General features: G+C 33.8%; 1 protein-coding gene across 7 annotated transcripts in view; it reads right to left on the bottom strand.

Annotated features, from left to right (window-relative positions):
* The window catches only part of LOC110601711 (sodium/hydrogen exchanger 7), a 28,826-nt gene extending 4,201 nt beyond the window's left edge, over positions 1–24,625 (bottom strand). Inside the window, exons 1-18 of one of the 7 annotated variants that reach the window (XM_043950846.1) lie at positions 24,172–24,625; positions 23,191–23,241; positions 22,998–23,089; positions 22,104–22,181; positions 21,866–22,023; positions 21,554–21,655; positions 21,359–21,476; positions 21,038–21,090; positions 20,898–20,963; positions 12,357–12,401; positions 6,848–6,921; positions 5,349–5,533; positions 5,078–5,125; positions 4,249–4,356; positions 3,681–3,909; positions 2,650–2,952; positions 419–516; positions 89–220 (exon numbers count right to left, since the gene is read on the bottom strand). In XM_043950846.1, coding sequence (XP_043806781.1) covers positions 89–220; positions 419–516; positions 2,650–2,952; positions 3,681–3,909; positions 4,249–4,356; positions 5,078–5,125; positions 5,349–5,533; positions 6,848–6,921; positions 12,357–12,401; positions 20,898–20,963; positions 21,038–21,090; positions 21,359–21,476; positions 21,554–21,655; positions 21,866–22,023; positions 22,104–22,181; positions 22,998–23,089; positions 23,191–23,241; positions 24,172–24,379 — 2,148 coding nt within the window. In that variant the 5' untranslated portion in view covers positions 24,380–24,625. The other 6 variants (XM_043950841.1, XM_021738964.2, XM_043950842.1 and 3 more) reach the window with 6 other exon arrangements.
* Between the last annotated feature and the right edge of the window lie 1,632 nt (positions 24,626–26,257).

Here is a 26,257-nt window from a genome sequence, read left to right as displayed (position 1 = left end):
ATTAGTAAAATAAATTCTTTTGTTACATATGCGAGAAATGCAACACAATGTTTAAAGACTATAGATTATAATTACAAAGCACAAGTACCTGGACAGCATCATGAAGATGAAGCATCTCCTTTTCTTCCAACAGGCCAACCATCTCAAGGTTTTGGACATAATCTATTAAATGGTTCAGCACTGAATAAGTTACTTGTCTAGTTTTCACAACACGCAAAACCTGAAAATTTGCTTAATAGTTAATTCTTATTCTAAATTAGAAAATATATGTATCATTGCAAAATGAAATTGCTCTGATTAGCTGAAATAGGGACAAAAAAAGGTATGAAAATCACATCCCAAATGGACCTCAACCCACTTATACCACTAAGAGTCCAGTCTAAGTGAACAAAATACAGGGGTAGTTGAATTGGCAAACCTCAGGAAATGTAACACGAACATCTTCCAAGAATTCTCTAGCATCTTCTCCTTCTGCCTCACTTTCATTAATGACTATAGAAGCGAGTTCACTGTCTCCTGAAGTGCATGAGAAAATCAAACCTCTCATAAATTTGTTAAAAAAGACTAAAATCCAATGTTTCAGTAAAGAGAAAAAAGAAATTATCCGGCTAATAGCTATCAGAAGCATATTAAATTAACATCACCATTAATACCAGAAGTATTTTAAGTTATTGACATGGAGAACATTTTTTATAGATTAAGAGGATGTTTTCCAGGGGCCAAAATGCTACTGTAGATTAAGTGCAAGAGAAAAGCAAGAATCATCAACCCAACCAAATTATTTAAGCAGATTCAGTTAAATCTCATTTAACCTACACTATCTTCGCACATACTTTGCGACTATCAACAAACTAATCAAATTCTCTCTCCCAAGAATTATCAGATTTGTTTTAAAGAAAAAATTATTTTTTCTGTGGATCTCAAAAGATGATAACCACAACATTGATGGACCAGAAACTCTAATGTCTCATCCATGGACGGATAGAGAGAGGGGGCAAATGGGGCACTTGCCCCCACTGCTCCCACAATTTTCTTTACAAAATATTTAAATTATTTATGTAATAATTTATGTTTGCCCATTTTTTAAGAATATATATTTTACCTTCAAATAAAATATGTATTCTAGTTAATATTATCCACTTAAAAATAAAATAAAATTATTGAAATATTAAACTTAAAATCATAATAACTCCGATTTTATTGAAGAGCCATGAAATTATACATATGTATACGTGTGTGTGTGTATATATATATGTATATATTTATATGGCTTTGTTTGTTTCACAAATAAAAAAAAACTTGTATATGAAAAATATTTTCTAAGAAAATTGTTTTCCAAAAAAATATCTTATTCCATTGTTTGGTTGTAATATTAAAAAATAAAAAATATTAATAAATTCATGTATAAAAAATCTAGTGGTGTTAATAATATTCTCAAATTCCATAAAATAGCTTCCTCTTTTGAAAGATTAACTCGATTTCCTTAAAAATGACTTAATTTTCCCTTTGACTGGGAAAATATTTTTTGGTGATAGACTTCTCCTGAATGCCATGAACACTAGAAAATGCAGAAAATATCTCCTAGTAAGCAAACGTAATCTAAATAAAAAGTTTAGGGAAAATTTAGTGAAAGTAAATTTGATATGTTTTATAAATAAGTTGCTTAAATCATTTTAAATGAGTTATCAAATGAATTTATGGATCAAAATTTATTTATAAAGTATAATTTCATATATGATAAAACATTTTATTAAAATAGATTATATTAATATCAAATCCAAAAATCTTATGTCAAATTATCCAACACATATACACACATAAATACACTAAACATACCAAATGAGGAAGGGTATAAATATATAGTTATATTTTGTTTAGATTCGAATTATGAAATATCAAAAATAAAAATACGTGCAATTCACATGCAAAATACACAGACCATACTATATGTCTTATGTCTTATTTCATGATTAATTGATCTACAAAATGTTTCTAATTACATGTATATATAATGCCCCCACTAAAAAATTTCTAGATCCATTCCTGGTCTTATCTAATCAAATGTTGTATTTGGACACCAGAAGATAAAGAGAAGTTGTGTCCTGTCTCCATCAACTGAATCATGCCAAAAAAAAAAAAAAGAAATCCAGGAGAATTTGAAGCTCCAGAATCATTAGTAATGGTAGCCACAAGGCTCCTATACAAATACAGGGATCTGAAAAATCTATAAAGTGCCTCGGAGAAAAGAAATGACCTCAATATCAAATAGCGCTTCTGGCATCAAAAACTCTTGCTGCAGAAGCAGTGAGTTGCATGCAATTTCAAATACTAAAATCATCTAAATTTGAAGCATTTAAGTCCCTAAAAGGAAAAGTATCAAAATGCAATCATAATAATTGCGGGAGGTCCAATTTTCTTACAGCAATTTAGTTTTGTGAAGCAGGGGCAGCAATAAGAAATAAATGCTGAATATACTTGCATTACATCATAATAGCATAGGCAATTCATAGTTCCCAGTTGCAAGAAATTTTTTAAGAATGATATTTCATGAATGAAAAAGAAATCTGCAGAATCCATCTAAAGGAGAAACCAAAACTAATGATTTTTGTCCACTGGATAAGGGGAAAAAACCTAAACCAAAGTATTTACCTACAAACTCATGCAGTTGTCTTCGTGCAATTCTGTGGGCACGTAGAAATGCAGCACAAATGTAGCAAGCAGATTCCAGTCTCCCTACAATAAAATAGGTAACCAGTTTGCGTGGGCAAATGCTCGCCTGAAGCAACCTGTAATAATTTGGGAAATGAACATTAGCTTTTAAGCCCTTCCAATCACATAAAGGCCCAGTAGCAGCCATGTCAATTGCTTCATCTACAGATTGCATCAAAATATTTGCAGTCATTTGTGTTATCCTTCCCTCATCAAGCATTCCCCAGTAAGCAGCTTGAACACCTAGTACATGAAAACATCTCCCCATCAGCAAATTGGCCTTTTACAGATATAGAAAGTTGCAAATTCCAAAATACAATGCACTTTTTTTTACTAAAATACAAAGCACTTGAAAAGAGGAGAATTTCGGTCTTTAACTTACAACAGATATTTTAGCTATGAGGTGTCATTTAAAGAAAACACTCAATGCAATGGAAGTTCTAGATTGTTAGTGAAACATCAAATTCCAAGTAGATACATGCCCAGTAAAGGGAGGAAAAATGAGGGAGAGAGCAGTTCTGAGGCAGCGGTGCCTGGGTGTAGCAGGCTGCAGAGCATTTGTTAGAGATTTTAGGTATGTCGACTATTTAGGGTACGTTTGGTAGTTGATGTAGAACCACATGAAAGTGGAACACACAATGGAAGAAACAACACTTCCAATACTATATTAGTTCTCAATGTGCAAAATCCAAAATAATGCTTATATATAGAAATAATCCTAATCCTAATAATAAAGCGAAATACCAAAAACCTGAATAGCCCAAATCTAAGTTGTTTCCTAAATTTCATTATATTGAGGAATCACAGGACCTTAAACCATGAATATGGTTATACACAGAATACAATTTTCTCAACCTTAAACTCATTGATCCCAGCCATGAAAGGAGCACAAGTACAAGAGAGAGAGAGAGAGAGAGAGAGAGAAGAAGAAGAAGAAGAAAGTACAGAAGCAACAAAGAAAACAGACTTACCATTTAGAAGGCGTACACGGATATCTTTCAAATTTGTCGGGTCTAGATTAGTGTTAGATTCAGTTCTGTTTCTAGGGTCTACGCATCCTTCTAAATTATTTAAGCTTGCAATATATCTTTTAACAGTTGGCCAGTCAGCAGGTCCAAGTTCCTCATCATCTCCAAGATCACGAAAAGCTGCCAATGCTTTATTCAACATTTCATACTTTGTGTACTCCAATATACGTTTCTGTAGAAGAAAAATAAATCTCACAAATGAATGAAGTAGATAGTGCTATGAAGGAGAATGTAGATTGCACAATTTACATGGTAAATTATAAGCAAAGATATCCTTATTTACAATATAAGATATTGTCCACTTGTCACTCAACAAAGACAACTTCCGATACCTCAATTACTAGCAAAATTCTAAGTAAATCAGTTATGAAAATATCAGACAGCCATTATGCAATTTTTTTATTTAAGAAAAGGTAAACATGCTACGTCACCAAGACATTTCTGCAAAGTAAAATACTTCATCTAAAGAATTGAAAATTTGTTATGTTCTGGGTGCCACCATAAACCTCACCTTGGCAGATGATAGCTTATCCATATCTAGAAGATGCAAAAGAAACTGTGTAGTTGATCCATTCACAACAAGTGTCAGAAATACGATTCCTCCGGTGAAGAAAACAAACTGTCAAAATGGTGAAGAAAACATTAGTCAGTTAATAAGCATGTGTTAACTGGAAGGTATATGTGAAATTGTTCTACTATCAAGTATCATCAAATTATAAAATATTTGGAATGCAATTATGAAATAGCCGGGCCCAAACTGGCCCAAATAATTTTTGGACCCATTTTTCACTTGGCCCAAAATGGTTAATCTAAGTTATTTAGTAGTTTCGTGCTAACTATTATATACAATTACAATTTTCCATTATCTTCTGATGTGGGACGGCTTCCGCACCGGAAGCAAGCAGCTGACCGTTACACTCGGTCCCGCTAAATTTGCAACGTCCTCGTCGCAACTGAATCGATTACAATTGCTAATCAGGACTGGACCCTCGGGTATTGTGGTTCGCTAGTACCTCTAACGGCTCCACCTCGTCTCTCACGGGTAGCCCTTTCCTCGCAAACCTACTAGCTCCACACAATTTGTCTGACCCAGGGTGGTTCTGATACTAATTGAAACAGCCGGGCCCAAACTTTTGGACCCACTTTCCACTTGACTCAAAATGGTTAATCCAAATTATTTAATAGTTTTGTGCTAACTATTATATACAATTCCAAATTACCATCATCTTCCGATATGGGACGGCTTCCGCACCGGAAGCAAGCAGCTGACCATTACAAATTAATACTTATATTCCAAGTGGAAAAAATTAAATAAAAAAGTGGATGTTGCTAGAACTTACCAGGGTTCCCGTTTCAGAAGTGAGAACAGTTGAGCTATCACTGGTGCGCTGACACATAAAATTTAGGAAAATAATTGTCAGCAGCAAAATATGGCTACAAAGAAAACACTTAACCATAGAACAACGGCCCAACAAAATATGTTAAAAGCAGAGGCATAAATATGATGTAGTAGTTATGTTCATATGAACCAAAAAATCTAACCACTCAAAATGAGCTGAGAAAAGTTATAAGAATCTTAGCCTACAGACTACCTAATCCGTGATTACTTGCCTTAACAGATAACGAGAGTGACAATGCAACAGCTCCCCGCAAACCTGACCATATGAGAATAGTAGCTTCCTTCCAATCTAAACCATAGCCAAAGTATTTTAAAAATGGAAACAAAACTCCAACTACTATAAACCGAGAGACTTGCACGAAAACATATAGAAGAAACAGGTAGCCCCATGAATTTCCTGAAACAGAAACAACAAGTGTCATATAGATATCTTAAGAAAAGCAAGTTTTTGAACATTTAGAAAACATAGAGAGAATCCATGGTTATTGTAGAACATTCACCACATCAACGATAGGGGAAAGGCAACCCGAACATTTACGTCAATTTACATTTACATCCAAAACTTTAAATTTTGGATAATAAAGCCAAACATTTTCAATTTGTCATAATCATAGCCAAGAGAACTAAATCGAATTTGAAAAAATTAACAATAAATTATAATATAGTCCCTAAAATTTTATATTAATAAAACATATAGTCCCTTAATTTAAATTTTATATTGAAAATAAATATTTTATATTTTTTCATATATAATAATAAATATTCACCATAAATGAATTCCTATTACATAAAATATCACATATAAATATTATATATTAAAGTATGTCATTAAATGTTTATGCTCAACATTGTAAATTATGTGCATATTTTTCATATATGGAAATCTCTACTTCATATCTACTTGAACACAAAACATTCTAGCAATACTAATTCGAGATACGAGATAAAATCAATTATATTACTGGCCTAGATGTTTCGCCTTGATGGATTTAACAACAAGACATCTCTGTTGGATTATGCATCCTTCAATAAGTCGTTAGATGGTTTAAAGACCTTGAATCTATGTACATTCCACATGTTCATGAAGAGGCCTTCAGTCCTTCACTCAATAATTTTTGTGCTAGGGCCCATAAACATACTTCGTAAAATGGAAAACTAATCAAACTAAAAAGTCCTGAACCATTTTTCTACTAATGAACATCAATCCAATCTACATAATCCAATCCATAACCCAATAAATTAGCTACAATAGGCAGATTGTTAAACATGTTCTAAAACAAATCCCATTATGGAAGTGAACTTTGTAAAAGAAACTATACTTAGTATAAGCACACATAGATATTGGTATTTAAAAAGGGGTAAACTACAATTTAGTGAAACCTACATAGTTTTCCCTATATTTTTAAAGACCAAATATTTTGTCCTTGCAATTAAAAAAAAATAATCTCTACCATAAAGAATAAGTTAAATCACCATTATCATATAAATTTTTAAGGACCAATTTATTGTATGTATTTAAACTACAGGAACTAAATTATTGAAATGTATGAAATTAAGGGACTAAATTGTATAGGGAATAAATAAATCATGTTGTACAGGGACTAATTTGTTCTTTGCTTTTAAAATTACAAGGACTAAATAACTGGCTTCTAAAAATACAGGGATTAGTGTGCAGGTTTCACTAAACTACAGGGATTTAATTGTAGTTTACCATTTAAAAAGTGATTACCATGGTTATGAAAAATATTGTCACTGTCGAGAACACTTTCAGCTATAACAACACCACTGCAAAGCAAAAGAGAAAAGAAATTTAATGAATTCAAAATTCATTATGAATCAACAATGTAATAAGGCACTTAAATGCATTTTTTAATGAGAAAAACATGGAAAAAAACCATCAAGAGCAAAATAATCAAATAATTTCCTTTCCTCTCTATTTGTTGTTAGCTGATGAATTACCTACATAAAAATGATATAACATTGAAAAGAAAGGAACATCTAAGGATAACGTCCACACAATTGCTAAGTGGAACATAATATATATATAACTGTTTACTTTCTTGAGCCTTTTGCTCCAATGAATATACAAAGTTTTGCATTTTGATATGATGTAAAGACTATACTAACTCCAAATCAAGCTTATTTCTATATTTCAACAAAAAAGGAAAAAGAATAACTAAAATATCAATTGAAGTATATGAATATCCACACAAATTTCCAACTAGATCAACTACCTAGGTGTTACTACTACATCACAAATGAGTATGGAAACAATGTGAATCTTCATTCTTTCCATATGCTAAATTTACCAAGTTGATTTTTCCTTTGATAAGTCCATCGACTATTAAGATGCATCAAAAGAGATTTTAAAGTGTTGACCAACATGTAGAAGGTTCCTAATTAGGAGAATTCAAATTTTTGAGAACCTAATTAGGCTTGATTTAAAAGATTTTATTCTTATTATAAATATTCCTAATTTAAGTTAATTTTTTGTACATAAATACTCAAACCATATAAAGATCAATTTAATTGGAATAGAATCAAAAATTCCTCCCAAAACTCTTCTTCATTTCAGAGCTTTTTTCCATATTTTAAGGTTTAAATTTATTTTTTTTTTTTAGGATTTCTAAAACTTTAGATCTACCTTTTTGGTACTACTCTATCTAGGAACCTTCTTTCATCTCACTACCGCCATCGGCAGGATCGCCGAACCATTGCCGGCCAGCCGGCCAGCTCCGACGCCAAAAAGCCACATGCGTGAAGCTCACGCGCCCTTGCAAGATTTTGCGTCTTTCCCACGCACTGGCGTGTGTGACTTTTTCCGGTGGTCTTTTTCAACGATGATCCTTTCCGGCAAACTCGCTTCAATTCGTGCCTCCGATCTGTGTGGACCCGTGACTTGTTTCACCTTTTTCAGGCGTATGAGACATTTTCCGATGGTTTTTCCAGCAGTGATCCTTTCTGGCAGACTCGACTTCAAGTCGCACTTCTGAACTGCTGGACCCGTGCCTTTTTCGCCAGTAAACAATAATTCTTTCTTTCTTCAGTAATAATAATTTTTCACTGTTTTTTACAGAAAAATAGTGATTTTTTCTTAAAATGACAATGACTTGTGTGGGTAATCTAAGGACTTCTAATAATACCTTTGTTTCGTCTCTTTATTCTGCTTCATAGATTATTGATTTTGGTGCAAATAGACATATGACGGACTCTTCCGAAAGCTTCCTTAATTATCATCCATGTCTACAACAAGACACTGTCAGAATAACAGATGGTTCTTCTACTTCTATATCTGTTCTTCTACTCCTATATCTGGAACCGGTTCTATTGTCTGTACTCCAAATATCAAGCTATCCTCTGTTCTTCATGTTTCTTATTTTCCTGTTAATCTTTTATCTGTTAGTGCTCTCACCAAAGCACTTAACTGTAAAATTCAATTTTTTCCTGACTATTGTGTTATTCAGGACCTTTAAACTGGAAAAAATATTGGTAATGGTAAACTACACGATGGCTTATATATGTTGAAAGGGAATCTGAGTTTAAATTCACCTCGGGCTCTTTTTGGAAGAAATCAGGATATCAACTAGGAAATCATACAGTGGCATTGACGGTTAGGACACCCATCCTTCTTTGTTTTTGACAAATTTTATCCTGATTTACTTTTCAAGGCTCAATGTGGTTCTTTAGTTTGTGATACTTGTGAGTATGCTAAGCATACAAGAACCTCTTATCCCTCCAGTAATAATGGGAGTACGATCTCTTTTGTGACTATCCATTCTGATATTTGGGGACCTACTCAAACGGTCTCACTATCTGATAATCGTTGATTTGTTATTTTTATTGATTGTTGCACTCGCATGACTTGGATTTATTTGATAAAAGCAAAGAGTAATGTGATTTCTTGCTTTTAATCATTTCATAAGATGATTTGTATTCAATTTGATATTAAGATAAAAGTTTTGAGAACTGATAATGGTACAAAGTACATGGATGGCCCTTTTTTTGCTTATCTAGAGTCTAATGGGATACTACATCAAACTAATTGTCCTTGCACTAATGTCCAAAATGGTATTGCTGAAAAAAAAAAAGACACCTATTGGAAGTAGCCCAATCTCTCTTTTTCACCATGAACTTTCCAAAAACCTATTGGGGAGGTGCAGTCTTAGCCGCAGCTTATCTCATTAATAGAATGCCTTTCAATACTCTTACCTTTAAAAGTCCTTTACAGGTGCTACAAGAGAAAAATGCTTATATTGTTCCACCAAAGGTGTTTGGATGTACGTGTTTTGTTTATACTAGGACAGGTGGGAAGCTCGATCCAAGAGTTATTAAATGTGTGTTTGTTGGGTACTCTCCCACGCAGAAGGGTTACAAGTGTTACCACCCTCCATCTATAACATACTTTGTCAATATGGATGTTACATTTAGAGAGACTGAACCTTACTTCAGTACTACCCCATCACCTCTTCAGGAAGAGGGCAATAAGAGAGAACAGATGATTTCTAGTCCTGTAACTTTAGAATGTTTTACTCTAGAGGAGACTACTATATAAGGGGAGACTATTGGTGATCAAATTTGGCGTTTGAATAAACTAGATTTAAAGAGATATTCATTAAGAGACAAAACAGAAGCAGAAAAGGCTATTATGTAACCTACTCAGTGTCATGAATCTTTTTCTTCTCCATCTGGTGAGTCATCCCTAAACCTTGAGCCTTTTGATGATCTAAATAAACCAATTATTCAAAAGAAATGAGTTAGATCTTGCACAAAACACTCTATTTCTAACTTTCTCTCTTATGATTCTTTATCTCCATCCTATAAAACTTTTGCCTTGTCTATTTCCTCCGTATCTATTCTACAAGATTAGAAGGAAGCTCTTGCAGATCCTAAATGGAAGGGAGCAATGATTGAAGAAATAAAAACACTGGCAAAAATGAAACCTGGAAACTTGTCACTCTCCCACCTAGGAAAAAACTTATTAGCTGCAAATGGGTATTCACTGTGAAATACAAAGCAGATGAATCAATTGAAAGATTCAAGGCTAGACTAGTGACCAAGGGATGTATTCAAACCTATGAAGTGGATTATCAGAAGACATTTATCCTATTGCCAAAATGAACTCAATCATAGTATTGCTATCTTGCGTTGTCTATCTTGCGTTGTCAATCTTGACCAGGATCTATAATAATTTGATATGAAAAATGCATTCCTCCACGAAGACTTAGAGGAGGAAATGTATATGAAAATTCTTTCTGTATTTGCTGATGAAAAAAATACAAGGAAAGATGTGTAGACTAAAGAAGGTTTTGTATTGATTGAAGCAATCACCCTAAGCTTGGTTTGATCCATTCAATAGAGCTATGATTTCCTTTGACTATCAATAGAGCAATGCTGACCATACCCTATTTATCGAACATCACAATAGTAAAATTACTCCTCTTATAGTCTGTGTTGATGGCATAGTAATGACAAGGGTTGACATTGAAGAGATGACTTGGTTGAAAAAGCTTTTGTCTTAGGAGTTTAAAATTAAATATCTAGAAAAACTGCAATATTTCCTGAAAATCGAGGTTGTCATGTCAAAGAAGGGAATTTTTATTTCTCAACGAAAATACATTCTTGATTTTTTAAAAGAAATTGGTACGTTAGGTTGCAAACCAGCAGAAACTCCCATTGAGAGCAATCACAAGTTACAACGAGGGATTGGTGAATCAGTGGATATGGGCAGATATCAGAGGTTGGTAGGCAGACTGATTTATCTTTCGCATACTCGACTAGATATAACATATGCAGCCAACTTAGTCAATCAGTTTATGCATGATCCTCATGAGTCTCGCATCATACAAGCTATTTTTCGCATTTTGTGATACTTGAAGTCTGCTCTTAAAAAAAGTCTCCTATTTTCTAAATACAGTCATCTTCACATACATTCATTCACAGATGCAGATTGGGCTGAATCTCTTGATGATAGAAGGTCGACTAGTGGTTACAGTACACTTGTAGAAGGAAACCTTATCATTTGAAGAAGCAAAAAGCAAAATGTTGTTGCTCAATCAAGTGCTGAGACAGAATATAGAGCGATGGCACAAGATGTTTGTGAACTTCTATTGTTGCAGAGATTGTTGAAGGAATTGAAACTATTGAGAGGGACAAACTCCTCTTGTACTGTAACAACAAAGTTGCCATCAGTATAGCTCACAATTCGGTTCAATATGACCAAACGAAGCATATAAAGATTGATTGACACTCTATTAAAGAAAAGTTGATAAATGGTGTCTTAAGGTTAAATCATGTGACTTCCGATGACAGGTAGCTGATGTGTTTAGCAAAGGGCTCAGCAACAAGACCTATCATACGTTAGTTTGCAAGTCGGGCATGTGTGATATCTATGCACGAACTTGAGGAAGAGTGTTGACTGATATAGAAGGTTCCTAATTAGGAGGATTCAAATCTTTGGGATCCTAATTAGACTTATTTAAGGGATTTTAAATATTCTTAATTTAAGTTTATTCTTTGTATATAAATACTCAAACCTTGTAAATGTCAATTCAATTGGAATACAATCAAAAATTCCTAAAGTTTTATATTTTGTTTTCTTTCAATTGATAAAATTTGAATTTATTTAAGACCTAATCATCATCCCACAAAGGATAAGAGTCGAGCTTTAAAGGTAAGCCATTTAACAAATGGCTTTTTTCATAATTAAATATTGGATTGTTGTAACATTTTGTTATGGATAAAAGTCCATTCTAAGCTGGAATAAAAGCCAAGTGCATATGATGTCACCTACTTCATGGGAATTTCTTGGTTCTAAAAAAGTTAAACATCTAAGATAAAATCCCAATTTCATCACGATTGGAACAAAAGAGAACTTTTGCACCTTTTCTTGATTTGATTAGCATCCCATTTGGTTCCTTTCTTATATGATCTGGGAGTTACTGTCTCAAGCACAAATAATCAATTGTGATATACCAATATGGAAAGCAAATGTGCCTATAGCGATAAAGCCTCAATCTTAGCAAGAACCATTTCATCTCAGACTTCTCATTTACAAGTTTATTAATGTTGTCTTTTTTCTCTTCAGTGTTTTTCCCTTCTTAAAAATGTTGTCATTAACAATTAATTAATAATAAAATAAAGCATAAACTTTGAATTTGATCTAAGCATACATAACAGGACAAACAGTTAACAGTTAAATAATGCCAATTTAATAGCTTTACCTCAAGATGAAAATTAGTGTATTTGCAATATATGCAACCATTTCCCTGGGAAAAAAATTATGCAAATGGATTAGCTAATAGCTATTTATCACACCCTTGATTGAAAAATTAAGTCCACGGGTTAACAAGAGAAAACATAGTGTTTATGTGTCTCAAACATGCTTTCAGAGCCAAAGTGTACAACTTATATTTTAAGTTTGCTACCGAACACATTTTTCAGCTATTTACAACATCCTCTGCAGAATTATCCTTTATCTTAGCAGCAACAGAACGCCTCTCAAGCATGGAGAAAGGAGAAGGATTGCGGTAGTTGCACAGCTACATATCTAGATGCATATCGATTCATATGTTTCATTGAATTATAGCAAAACTTATAACACATTCAGTTTATAGTTTTATTTTCAACTAATTTATTTAGTTCCATCACATGATAAATTTAATTATTAAATTAATTTTAGTAAAATCATTTAATAATGAAATTTAACATGTGTCCAAGATTTATAATAATTGTTTCACAACAATAGGTATCTTATTATTATGATATAATGATTAGAAATCTTGACTTATGTATAAAGTCTAACTAAAGTTCATTACAATATAATTGATTTAAATACATTTGTAATCAAAATTATTTCAAAGAAAAAAGAATGAGAAATGGCATAGGGTCTCAATAGGCTTTGATGTAGCACCAGATAGGCTTTGAGAAATGGCAAAGGCAAAATGAGGAGAACTAATTCTCAATTGTATTATTACCAAGTAATTATCATAATTCAAAACTACTAAATAATAGAAATTAGCCCTGTTTATAGAGCTTATAATCCTAGCCAAATTAGGATTAGGAGACTGTAATTCAAATCTAATTACAAATAATAAATTTTTAATAAGCTTCCAACATAATAATAGGCTTCCTAAATAAATGAAATACAAATCTTCCTAATTTTACAATAAACAAAATCCCTAAATAGTATTAGGATCTTCATCTTTCTATACTGCATTATTCCCCGTGGTTGGTGAAAACTCAACCAGAAGTTTTGAAGCTCTGAAGGATCAGAAACTAAGCGAGGAGAACAAACATTCTTGTCTCCTTGGAAGACAACATCAAAATGAAGAATGTTGTACTTTCCTTTGCATCCACAAAAACGTCAGAGCAAATAAAATCAATCCGAACAAAAAGTCAAGGGCTCTTTGTTTCAGTAGGAACTACTTCATTTTTTTTAGTCTCCATCGAAGTCTACACAACTTGATTGGATGTATCAATTTCTGGCTCTAAAATAGGCTCTTCAACATGTGAAAACAACAATCAAATATTTGAATTCTTCAATTTCAGATTTTTCAAACTGCACTTCAAATACTTCTTCAACTTCAAGTTGCTTTTCAAGCTGATCTTGTTATTTTTCTATTTTTTGTCTTTCATTTTCAAGACTTCTCCCTTTATTTTTGTTATAGGTTATAGGAAGTAAATATGTTAATATAGGAAGTAAATATTGATAGATAGGTTAGTTGCTTAATCTTAGTGATTGTATAATCATAGGCTTGATTTTCTTTCCTGTTTAGATACCGTCTCTCATGTATAAATAGATTGTAATCTCTATTGTGATATACAACAAATATTATCCTTCTACATGGTATCAGAGCCATTCTCATAGAGATTTTTTTTTCTTTTCTCTCTCGTCAAGTTTTAAAATTTTTTTGGAGATTTAGAGCTCTGTTCATTTGGGTTATCCATAAAGGGTAACATTTGGATCTCACCATCGCTGGAGTCGCCACACCGACCCCTTGTCAGATCTGAGGTTTGTTTGCCGTTCGGGTGTTGGGTGGAAGTGTTTTTTGGTACTGTTCATATTTGGGTACTGTTCATCGGTACTGTTCACGGGTACTGTTCTTCTGATCCTTTGTTATTTTGATTGTTTTGGGTTGGTTGTCCTGATGGCTGAAGTTAAAACCACCGTAACTGATGTGATTCCTGTGATGACTAAAATCAAGGAACACAAATTAAATGGATCTAATTTTTTAGATTGGAGTAAAACTATCCGTATTTATTTACGAAGTATTGCAATGGATGATCATCTTACCAAGGATCCTCCAACTGATGAAACTCGTAGAGATTGGATGAGGGATGATGCTCGTTTGTTTCTGCAGATTCGAAATTTTATTTATAGTGAGGTGATTAATCTTATTAATCACTGTGAATTTGTTAAAAAATTAATGGAGTATTTGGAATTTCTGTATTCTGGCAAAGGGAATATTTCCCGTATTTATGATGTGTGTAAAGCGTTTTACCGAGCCGAGAAAAATGATAGAACTTTGACATTCTATTTTATGGATTTTAAAAGAGTTTATGAAGAACTTAATGTATTGATGCCCTTTAGTACAAATGTAAAAACTCAACAAGCTCAGCGAGAGCAAATGGCTGTTATGAGCTTTCTTGCAGGTCTCCCTCCAGAGTTTGAGACAGCTAAATCTCATATTCTTTCTGACTCTAAAATATCATTGTTACATGATATGTTCACTAGGATATTGCATACAGAATCTCCAATTCCTTCACACCCCACTAGTGCCCTTATTAGCGGCAATGACAGTGGCAGACAAAATAATAGAAGTAGGCAAAGGGGAGGTTTTAATGGTGGTAAAAGATCTCAGCGTTCTGGGAAAATAGGTTCTACTTCTGACTCAGGAGGAATCATTTGTTATTACTGCAGCGAACCTGGACATACTAAAAAGACATGTCAAAAACTACAGAATAAGAATCAGCGCACACAAATGGCGCATATGGCAGTTGAGGCCCCTTTAGATCAGGGGATTTTGATATCTGCAAATGAGTATGCACAATTCACCCAATACCAGGCATCTCTGAAATCCTCTAGTTCCTCCTCTATCACTGCAATTGTCGAGCCAAGTAACTCTACTGTATGTCTTGTGTCTTCATCCTCCAAATGGGTTATTGATTCTGGTACTACCGATCATATGTCAGGTGATTCTACCCTTTTGTCCAATCTTGAGTCTCATGCATCGACTTCTTATGTTACTCTTATTGATGGTACTAAATCTTTTGTCATGAGTTCTGGTCATGTCAACTTAACCCCTTCTCTTTCTGTATCCTCTGTGTTATGTCTCCCTAAGTTTGCATTTAATTTGCTTTCTGTTAGTAAACTCACTCGTGCATTGAATTGTTGTGTCTCATTCTTTCCTGATCACTGTATTTTTCAGGATCTTTCGACGAAGCAGATTATTGGTAGAGGGCGTGAGTCAGAGGGTCTATACGTTTTGGATCAGCAACTACCTAGATCACTTGCATGTTCCACGTGTTTAACACCTTTTGACGTTCATTGTCATTTGGGGCATCCTTCTCTCTCGGCTTTGAAGAAGTTATATCCACAGTTTCATTCTTTGTCTGTTTTAGATTGTGAGTTTTGTCAATTTATCAAACATCATCGTTTGCCTTCAGTATCTCGAGTCAATAAACAGGCTTCGTCCCCCTTTGAGTTAGTATATTCAGATGTTTGGGATCCTTGTCCTACTGTGTCTAAGTCTAGCTTTAAGTACTTTGTTAATTTTGTTGATGACTTCTCTCGTACAACTTGGTTATTTTTAATGAAGAGTCGTTCAGAATTATTTTATATCTTTTGTGCATTTTATGCTGAAATCCAAACCCAATTCAATATTCCCATTCGTATATTGCAAAGTGATAATGCTAAAGAGTATCTCTCTGGGGAATTTCAATCTTATTTGTTACAAAAAGAGATTCTTCATTAGTCCTCTTGTGTTGACACTCCTTCACAAAATGGAGTTGCTGAAAGAAAAAATCGACATCTTCTTGAAGTAGTCAGAGCCCTCTTATTCCAAATGAAAGTACCTAAATGTTTTTGGGCTAATGCTATATCCACTGTTTGTTTTTTTATTAATCGCATGCCTTCCTCCATCCTTCATGGTGATATCCCTTATAATATTTTATTTCCCACTAAATCTTTATTTCCTATTGAGCCACGTATCTTTGGGTGTACTTGTTTTGTTCATGATTTTCGTCCACAGGTTACTAAATTGGATCCCAAATCACTCAAATGTGTCTTCCTTGGCTACTCTCGACGTCAGAAAGGGTATCGTTGTTTTTCTCCTGATCTCAATCGGTATCTTGTGTCTGCAGATGTAACATTCTTTGAGTCCACTCCGTTTTTTCCGCCATCATCTGTTTATAACACCCAAGGGGAGGAAGATGACCTTTTGTTATACACTGTTCGCTCTCTGTCTCCTCAGACTACTCCTACACCTTTCGCTCATGTGCCAGGTTGCCCTCCCATCTTTCATGTGTATTCCAGATGCTTAGAGAATTCTGACTCCGCTCCGCTACCCGCTTCTTCGTCGACAGATCCTGCTCCCACTGATCCTTCACTGTCTGATTTGGATTTGCCCATTGCTCTTCGCAAAGGTAAACGTACTTGCACTTATCCTATTTCAGTCTGTCTCTTATGATCAATTATCCTCTTCTTCTCGTTGTTTTGCCACTGCTTTAGATTCTATTTCAGTTCCCAAAACTGTTATTGAGGCTTTGTCCCATCCTGGTTGGCATATTGCAATGGAAGAGGAAATGATGGCTCTTGACACTAATGGTACTTGGGAGTTAATGTCCTTGCCCCCAGGAAAGCGGGCTATTGGGTGCAAATGGGTGTTTGCAGTGAAAGTAAATCCTGATGGATCCGTTGCTCGCCTCAAGGCCCGTTTAGTGGCCAAAGATTATGCACAAACTTATGGAGTTGACTATTCTGATACATTTTCTCCAATTGCCAAGCTCGCATTTGCTCGATTGTTTATTTCCTTGGCAGCTACACATGATTGGCCTTTGCATCAACTGGATATTAAAAATGCTTTTCTTTATAGTGATCTTCAAGAGGAGGTCTATATTGAGCAACCACCTGGTTTTGTTGCTCAGGGGGAGTCAGGCAAGGTTTGTAGACTTCGAAAATCCCTTTATGGCTTAAAACAGAGTCCTCGTGCATGGTTTGCCAGGTTTAGTGAGGTGGTCCAATAGTTTGGAATGAAGATGAGTAAATGTGATCACTCAATGTTTTATAGAAATTCTGATAGTGGAGTAATTCTGCTTGTAGTATATGTGGATGATATCGTTATCACAGGAAGTGACATTGCTGGCATCGCATCCCTAAAAGAATTTCTTAAAACACAGTTTCATACAAAGGATTTGGGTTCATTGAAATATTTCTTGGGAATCGAAGTTATGCAGTATAAGAAAGGCATCTTCTTATCTCAAATAAAATATGTTCTTGATTTGTTAGCAGGAACAGAAAAATTGGGTGCTAAGCCTTGTAGTGCCCTAATGACCCCTAACCTTCAACTTACCATAAAAGATAGTGAGCCATTTGCAGATCCTGAAAGGTATAGAAGATTAGTTGGTAAGCTGAATTATTTGACGGTGACTCATCCCGATATTGCATATTCAGTGAGTGTGGTAAGTCAGTTTATGTCCTCTCCTACTGTTGCCCAGTGGGATGCTTTGGGACAAATGCTTTGGGACAAATTCTTTGTTACCTTAAAGGGGCCCTAGGGCGAAGCCTATTCTATGGTAACCATGGATACTCAAATATTGAATGCTTTTCTGATGCTGATTGGGCAGACTCGAAGGTTGATAGGAGGTCAACTACTGAGTATTGTATTTTTGTGGGAGGTAACTTGGTCTCATGAAAAAGTAAGAAGCAAAATGTGGTCTTCCGTTCTAGTGCTGAATCTGAATATCGAGTCATGGCACAAGCCGTTTGTGAAATCTTGTGGGTACGTCAACTATTGGAAGAAGTTGGGTTCTCAAATTCGGTGCCTGCTAAGTTGTGGTGTGATAATCAAGCAGCTATCCACATTGCCTCCAATCCAGTATTTCACGAGAGGACTAAACACATCGAGATTGATTGTCATTTTATTCGTGAAAAGGTTCAACAAAAGATAATATCAACAGGACATATCCGAACTGGATAACAATTAGGAGATATCTTCACTAAAACTCTAAATGGAACTCGAGTTGAGTATATATGTAACAAGTTGGACATAATTAACATTTATGCTCCAACTTGAGGGGGAGTGTTATAGGTTATAGGAAGTAAATATGTTAATATAAGAAGTAAATATTGATAGATGGGTTAGTTGCTTAATCTTAGGGATTTTATAATCATAGGTTTGATTTTCCTTCCTGTTTAGATACCGTCTCTCATGTATAAATAGATTGTAATCTCTATTGTCATATACAACAAATATTATCTTTCTACAATTTTCAATATATTTTTTTGCATCCAACTATTCTCTCAATTCAAAGGAGAGCTTCTTTCTATGCTTTTAATTCTTCCATTTCTCTCTCGTTAGCTTATTAATGGGTCTCTTGAATCTGATACTCATTCTTACACTCTTCAAGTGCTTTCTCCCCAAATTTTAAGATTTGTTGGATATCTCAATACTCATTAAATAAACAACAAGGAGCAAAGTAAGAACCACCAATAAATCATGAAATAACATATTTCATCAAGCTATTTCATTATAGCCACCGATTTCAGCTTGTATGTTTTGAACAGTAGTGGTTCATCTAATAGTACCTCACCAATATCAGCCCACAACATAACCATTGAAATTAAAGAAGCATACCTCATTGAAAAATCTACCCAAAAATTTTCACCTTTAAGAGTTGTTTTTGTGCCAAAACCCATTTAAAAATTGAAATTAGCAAAGACAGACTCAAATTTGTCTGATTGACATGCTGATATGTGGCCATGTGAAGTGGCAGCTGACATGGAACAGGAAGGTGCGGTTTATTGTTGAGACGCTCATGATATTGCAGGTGAGCCATGCTAACATGGCAGATGATTACGTTGCCAGAACCAAATCTGATGGGACTTCAATCATGGTAATGTTGGCCAGCTCAACTGAGTTTACTGCAAATTTGACCCTATTGAGTACCGGCACTTGGGACAAGGTTTTCAGCCATTAGAGAGGTGCAATGGAGGTCAAGAAGTTGGAAACAGTCGGTTTTAGGCCAGTCTGGAGTAGGGCTGGGTCTAGTCCAATTGGCTCTAGTGGTGTTACCGTTGGATTGTTCCCTAGTGGAAGTGAGGTCACCAGCATAAGGAGAGCCTCCGAGGAGGATCAGATGCCAGATTTTGAGTTTCTGGTCATATCTCGGTCAGGTTGGAAATCCAGTCCATAGGAAAATCTGTGTATGGTTGATACCAAGTATCCAATTTTTTGTGCTAGGGGCCAATGAGCCTTCTAGTGCCAACTCTAAGGCCGTTGGATGTTGTGCTCCAATACCAAATTAATGTGGCACCAGAAAGGAATAAAGGTAAAATAAGGAACAAATCCTTAGAAGAGAAACAATTCTAAATTGTATTATTATCAAGTAATTATTATAATCTAAAGCTATTAAATAAAATTAATTAGCCTTACTTATAAAGCTTATAAATCTAATTAAATTAGGACAACAAAACCCTAATTCAATCTAATTAAGAACATTAAATGAAATAAGCTTCCTAAATAATAGTAATAAAGTACGAGACTTCCTAAATAATGAACTATAAATCTTCCTAATCAACAAAATTCCTAAACTGTATTAAGGCATTCTTCTTCCCATACTGCATTAGATTTATTATAAATTGTTAAATTTGGGCCAAGTCTAACTCACCCCAAAAGCTAGCTCAAGGAGGAGGATTGCCTATGGCCCATATAAGGGCACATTACCCCTTTCCACAATCGATGTGGGATTCAACACACCCCCTCACGTCCACCCCTCACATCCACCCCCTCACGCCCAGAATTCTTACTGGTGCGTGGCACATTTATGGGGCGCCCAACATCGGATAGGGAGGCTCTAATACCATGTTAAATTTGGGTCAAGCCTAACTCACCCCAAAAGCTAGCTCAAGGAGGAGGATTGCCTATGGCCCATATAAGGGCACATTACCCTTTCCACAATCGATGTGGGATTCAACATAAATTATATAAACACATAATTGTAATTGTACATATATATACATATATACACACATAGACACCACATTATTATATTGAAATTGTATAATGTAACTAAAAGATATTGAAAAAATTATATGTATAAAATTGGTTCTGGCTTTAGCTCATTGGATTGATGATAGAAAAGAATAAAAAATTTTCCTACAATGTCAGTTCTTTTCAGCTCGGTTCGGGAGAACCAAGAACCGTGCACACCCTTAGCAAGCAATACGTAACCCTCAAATTAGCATTAAAATGATGCAAACCTCAAGCCTATTCTGTCCTTGTGAAAAGCCAATCCTCTTAAACAAAGATTTTAAATATTTAGAAGCTAACCTTTCTCTTTCTCCATTTTCATTTTAATGATTACTGTTGAATCCCACATCCTTGTGGAAAGGGGTAATGTGCCCCTTATATGGGCCATAGGCACTCCTCCCCCTTGGGCCTGGCCCAAATTTAACAATCACAAAGATTCTGCTAGGTTACTTTCACCTTTCTGTCCGTAACTAGAGGCTATTTCCTCACTTAAAACAGAGGCATTTAACGTACCAAAAGTGATGCAAGCTCTGTTGACCGTCACCCTTGAAAGCAGTCCTAGCAGCTGCAGAATAAAACCTGTCCAAAGTGTAATATTTCATTATGTCACTTCTCCAAGTCGCAGAGGAAGTGTTGATACTTTATCAACTTACATTCCCAAAGTCATCACTGCCAAAACGCCAGAAACATCAGCACCCTCTTGCGCCTATCACAAAAAAATGATTACAAATATTGTCATACACTCAAGGAAGAAATTGATTTATAACAAAAGGCTAGAAAATTGTATAAGCTGTTTTCAACTGCACTTCAATTGAGTTTGAGAGAAACTATGTGGCGCAGTAATTTGTAAGCACAATGAGGGAAGTTAATAATGGTATCAGAATTATTTCACAAATATACTAATTGAAATTCTGATTTCATGAATCACACATGGTGAACAAAAAAAATTTTAAATTAGTTAGAGATAGACATACAGTAAAGTAAGCAATGTAGCTCACAGCAAGTGTCAATGCAATCTCTATCACCATGTCATTGAAAATATATCCAAGCCACAGAACAGATGTAATTCCAAAAGCAAGACCAATGCCCACACTGGACCAAGAAAAAAGAATCTCACATACCACAGAAAAGTAGCCTATCAATATTGAGTAGAAGTAGCAGATACCTACGCTCCAAGAGAGACTTTCGCCAGAAATTTTACTATTCCGCCCCAGTTGGAGCTCTCTCCAAGGACCATCCGGTAAAATAACTGATATACCACAATTGCTGTCCTGGACATATAAAATAAAGTGCACTCAGAGAAGAACAAAGATACAAAATGACATGTTAAGACTGATTATCTTGGGATATATATATATACACACATATATATATGGATATTTATATATATATGCTTGGACTGATTTCACCTACTCAGAATCCCAACTAATCTGCAATCTGTCAGACAATAAAACAAAGAAAAATCAGTATGAGTCAAATACCCATCATTCATCAAGGATTCGCCCTCAATTATTGTACTCAATTTTTTGCTTGCACCAAGCTCTTTCAACAGAGCAACAACAGCCACAGGATCAGTAGCACTCAAAAGTCCACCCAGCAACAATGACGTTTTCCAGCTCCAGTTATATGGAAAAGCAAGCTGCAGGTGTTATAGGTGCAAATTTTATTATGGGATTATAGCTTATAAAATAGTTTGCAGTCTTGTAACTTGTAAGATACCTTCAGAGCAGACCCAAGACAGAATGTTGAGATTAGAACTCCTGGACCAGCAAGTAGAAGCATTTGTGCCATACATCTCTATAGAAAATTGGCAAAAGCATTGGTCACTCAGAAGTGCAATAAAACTAAAATTTTTCACCTGATGACTAGCATAAAGTTCCACCTCTTAGGAGTATATAGGATAAATTTCACTGATTTTTCTATTAAGGTTTCAAATCATAATGCAGTGTCAAACAAGTAAATAAAATACCAAAATAAAACTAATAATATTTATTGATCTGGAGAGAAAGAACCTCAGATAAATACATATGAATATATTATAAAAAAAAATGGAGAAAAACAAAGAATAGAAAGAGAGTAGAAAACTAAGAGACCATGCATCTAAGGAAAGTAAGCCTTCTATCTCTTACCAGGAAAGCTCAACTTCCCCAAGTTGCATGTGCCTCATTTGAAAAACACCAAATACAAAACAAATCAGCAGCTCTCCAAACTAAATATGTACATTTCACCAAAACCATTCTGAACTGTTTATACCTTCATTAACTGCACATTCTGCTTAACTTTTTCGTCAAGCAGGTGGTCATGGCTACTGGCAGAGCATGGCCATTTTCCAATTCGGTAACCAAAGAAGAAAAAAAGGATGGGGTTTTCTGTAACAGTGGCACAATAATAATTGATTTGGAAGTTTAACCAGTTTCTTGCACATTAAAGGATGAAGGAAATAAGTCAGAGATATAAAGGTGATAGAGATCCTTAACAACACTTGGACTCCATGTTTAGTGAGATGTTTTGTCTTAAAGTCCATACTTCAATGCTTTATTTAATATTTATGGCCAATTGAGTTAGTGTTAAACCAGAATTGGGACACACTGGAAAAGAAAGTTAACAAAAGACCTTGATTTGGTGCATTTCCATTGAAAAAGAACTCTCAAAAAGAAGGGCAGGAAGGAAAACAGCCAACAAAAGGTCAGGATCAATGTGTGCCCCTGCACATGAACGACAGCAGTTGATTTTTATAGTTAGCCATGCTTGGCAAGCTAAAGTGTATAAAAGAATAAGTAAATAAAAAACCGCATACTGAACTTACAAATTCGAATGCTGTCCCCAATCTTCCCCAATCCATGACTTGTACCATATTCTGCACATAAATCCTTCCATGAGATTTATGGTCTACCAAGTTATTATTGATGGCAAACATATTAATAAGCGCTCAAGACAAACAGCGGATGAAATTACAAAGACAAATAAAATTTGGTCAGACGGAGATTTCCATCTAACTTGAAAAATGACACAAACACACTCAAACCCACACGCGAGCAGTCAATTCTATCTAACTATCACTATCACTTGGAACGTTCTTGTATATGTTACTACTAAAGGATTTTATTTTGAGATTTTAAATTAAAGAAAACAAGAAATGTTTTCTGGTAATAGGTTCATTATAAAAATTTTCTTATTTCTACAAGGAATCAAGGATTGCTTTTCCATACTCTGTAATTGTTCTTGTTGCCTAAAACTTCTAGTTGAATATTAGCATCTAGGCTGTTGGAAAGTACATTCCGATACTGTCAAATTGCCAAAGTTGTTTATTTTGTTGATCCTTCTTTATTTCCTTCGGTAGCTTTTTCCTTGGAGTTTTATTCCATTCAAATGACTCATGATCATCATTTTCAAAGCAAATAAGTTACAAGACATTATGAATAAAAAGACAGAAGAATTGCTTCAGCAATAAAAACATCATATTGGCTAGCATTCTATTGGAGAAAGAGGGAAAGTACAAATTATAAATCAGGAAATGCAAAATTCAAAGGAGAAAACCAAGAAAGCACTCGTCTCTACACTTGATTGATCACAAGTTAATTTGATTCATATTTTAAAACAAAAACTCTATAGGAAGTATGATCAGCATAAGTTAGTACAGTTTTTAACTTCAACAACGAAATATTTAGAGAATGGCAAAAAAAAAGGGAAAAGAATTAAGCTATTAAACCAAATCATTTCGTTAAAATTAGTATTTCAAAATAATTAAGAAAATGAAGGAATAAGGAGAAAATGGATATAGTTAAACCTAAGGATCCAAGAGCAATTCCGATGACGAGCAGAGCAACAGTATAAGGAACTCTAGTACCACGCAGAACATGCCTGGAAGCAATCCCAAGCACCAAACATAATCCGAAGAAAATGACGGCATCTACTGGATTAGAAGTAGAAGAAGGAGAAGAGCTATTCTGAGCCAAAATCCTGTACGGAAACTGGCCCTCGATCACAGTCGCCATTGAGTTTTCAACTGAAGAAGGTTCCCCTCTCACAGAGGGTTAAGTAACCAAAAAAGCTGAAGTTTGAGCTCAGCTCTGGGTCGATAATGGAGTATCTGGTCGGGTAGAGAGAAAATGGAGTAGAAGCAGATGGAAGAGAGCGGGTGAAGATGGAAATTTCGCCAGTGTCTGCTACTTGGTTTGGCTGTTTAAAAATTTGACGCCACCTCATTCATCTGAGCAGTTGATTTGCTGGATTATTACAATGTCTGCTGCATAAAGTTTATGTTTATTTCCACATAAATAAATAAAATATAATTAAAATAATAAATTTTACAATAAATTACCCTAAGGTCCCTAACATTTACATTATCATTATTTTATCCCTGTATATTAATAATAAAAAGACTAAAATACCCGTCTAGCATTTATACTCTCTTCTTTTTTCCTCTCCCTCTCTTTCTTTCTTTATCAAATTTAGCCATAGCCATGGAAGAAATTTCAAAATTCATTTCCAAGAAACAAAAGGGCTGTATTTGGCTTTATATTTTAGTAGATTGGAGGGCTACTTAATAAACGAAATTAAAAGTTAGGAACTTTTAATGTAATTATTAAAATTCAGAAATATAATAGTGAATAATATCAAACTTGGGATATCATAGCAACTATATTAAAAATAATTTATTCTGAAAAAAAAATTATATTAAAAAAAATTAAAGAAAAGAGAGATGATCCAAATGAGATGCTGATTTGTCACCTCAATAGCTTTCATCTTATATATGCATGTTGACTTTATTCTTAAAATACATACAAATAATTATCGGATTAATTAATTAATATAAGAAATATCTGTTTTAGTAAAACTGTCCCTCTTTTTAAAAAATAAAGTATGAAGGAACCAACCATTTAATTATTAAAGGGTGGTGATTTCAAAATTATAGTAAAAATAGTTTTATCTTAAAATTATAAAAATTACTAATTAAATCAATGGCATTTTAATCATGTCACGTATATATTCGAATCGGTTTGATTAGATATTTTAATAGATTTTTTATTTTTTATATTTTATTTTTAATATTTTAAAATTTAATTACAATATTTTAACTTTTATTTGAGTTTAATTTTTTATATTATCAAAATCACATAATATTATAATAATTATTTTAATTTGAATTTTTAAAATTTTTCTAATTAAAAATAAAATTTATTAAATCAAAATAACTTTAAATTTTTTAAATTTATAGGTCTGAAAAGACTAATTTACTTTATGGCGAATGTCAGGAATTTAAATTCACTTATCTCTAACTCATAATCGGTATAAAACTATATAATAACACTAAAAAGCTTATCAACTATTTAATCAAATTATATGGAGCATATTTTCATTTCTTATTGAAAAAGAGAATCGTTGTAGATATTTCTGTGTAGGTGAGTTGTGTATAATTCTTTATTTCATAGTTTAAGGATAATTACAACCAGCCAATTAAATCAAGTTAAATCAAAAAAAAATATAAAATTAAATTAAAATTTTAAATTAATTCAATTCAAATAATTATTTCGATTTAAAATTTTCTATATATGTTAATTGGTGAAATAAAGAAAAAAAATTAAATAGTTAACTGTTTTAAAATAAATAAAAATTATGTAGTATATTTTTAAAAGACCAAAAAATAATTTCATTAAATTATAAAAATTAATCATTATTTTTACAATATTTAATTTTAATAAAAAATAATACAAATATTCTAATAATAAAAGTGATTTGCACATATAATTTGAGATAAAAATATTATTTTTTATTAAAATTTTCTTTAATATGCCTGGTCATATCATTAACTGTATGTTTTGATATGATTCATTTAAAAAAAACAAGAATTTAAATAAATACTTGTAAAATTA

This window comes from Manihot esculenta, chromosome 15 (genome assembly GCF_001659605.2).
Source record: "Manihot esculenta cultivar AM560-2 chromosome 15, M.esculenta_v8, whole genome shotgun sequence".
In the NCBI taxonomy this organism is placed as follows: domain Eukaryota; kingdom Viridiplantae; phylum Streptophyta; class Magnoliopsida; order Malpighiales; family Euphorbiaceae; genus Manihot; species Manihot esculenta.
The sequence above is the reverse complement of the archived record's forward strand: the minus strand, read 5'-3'. Positions and strand labels throughout refer to the sequence as shown.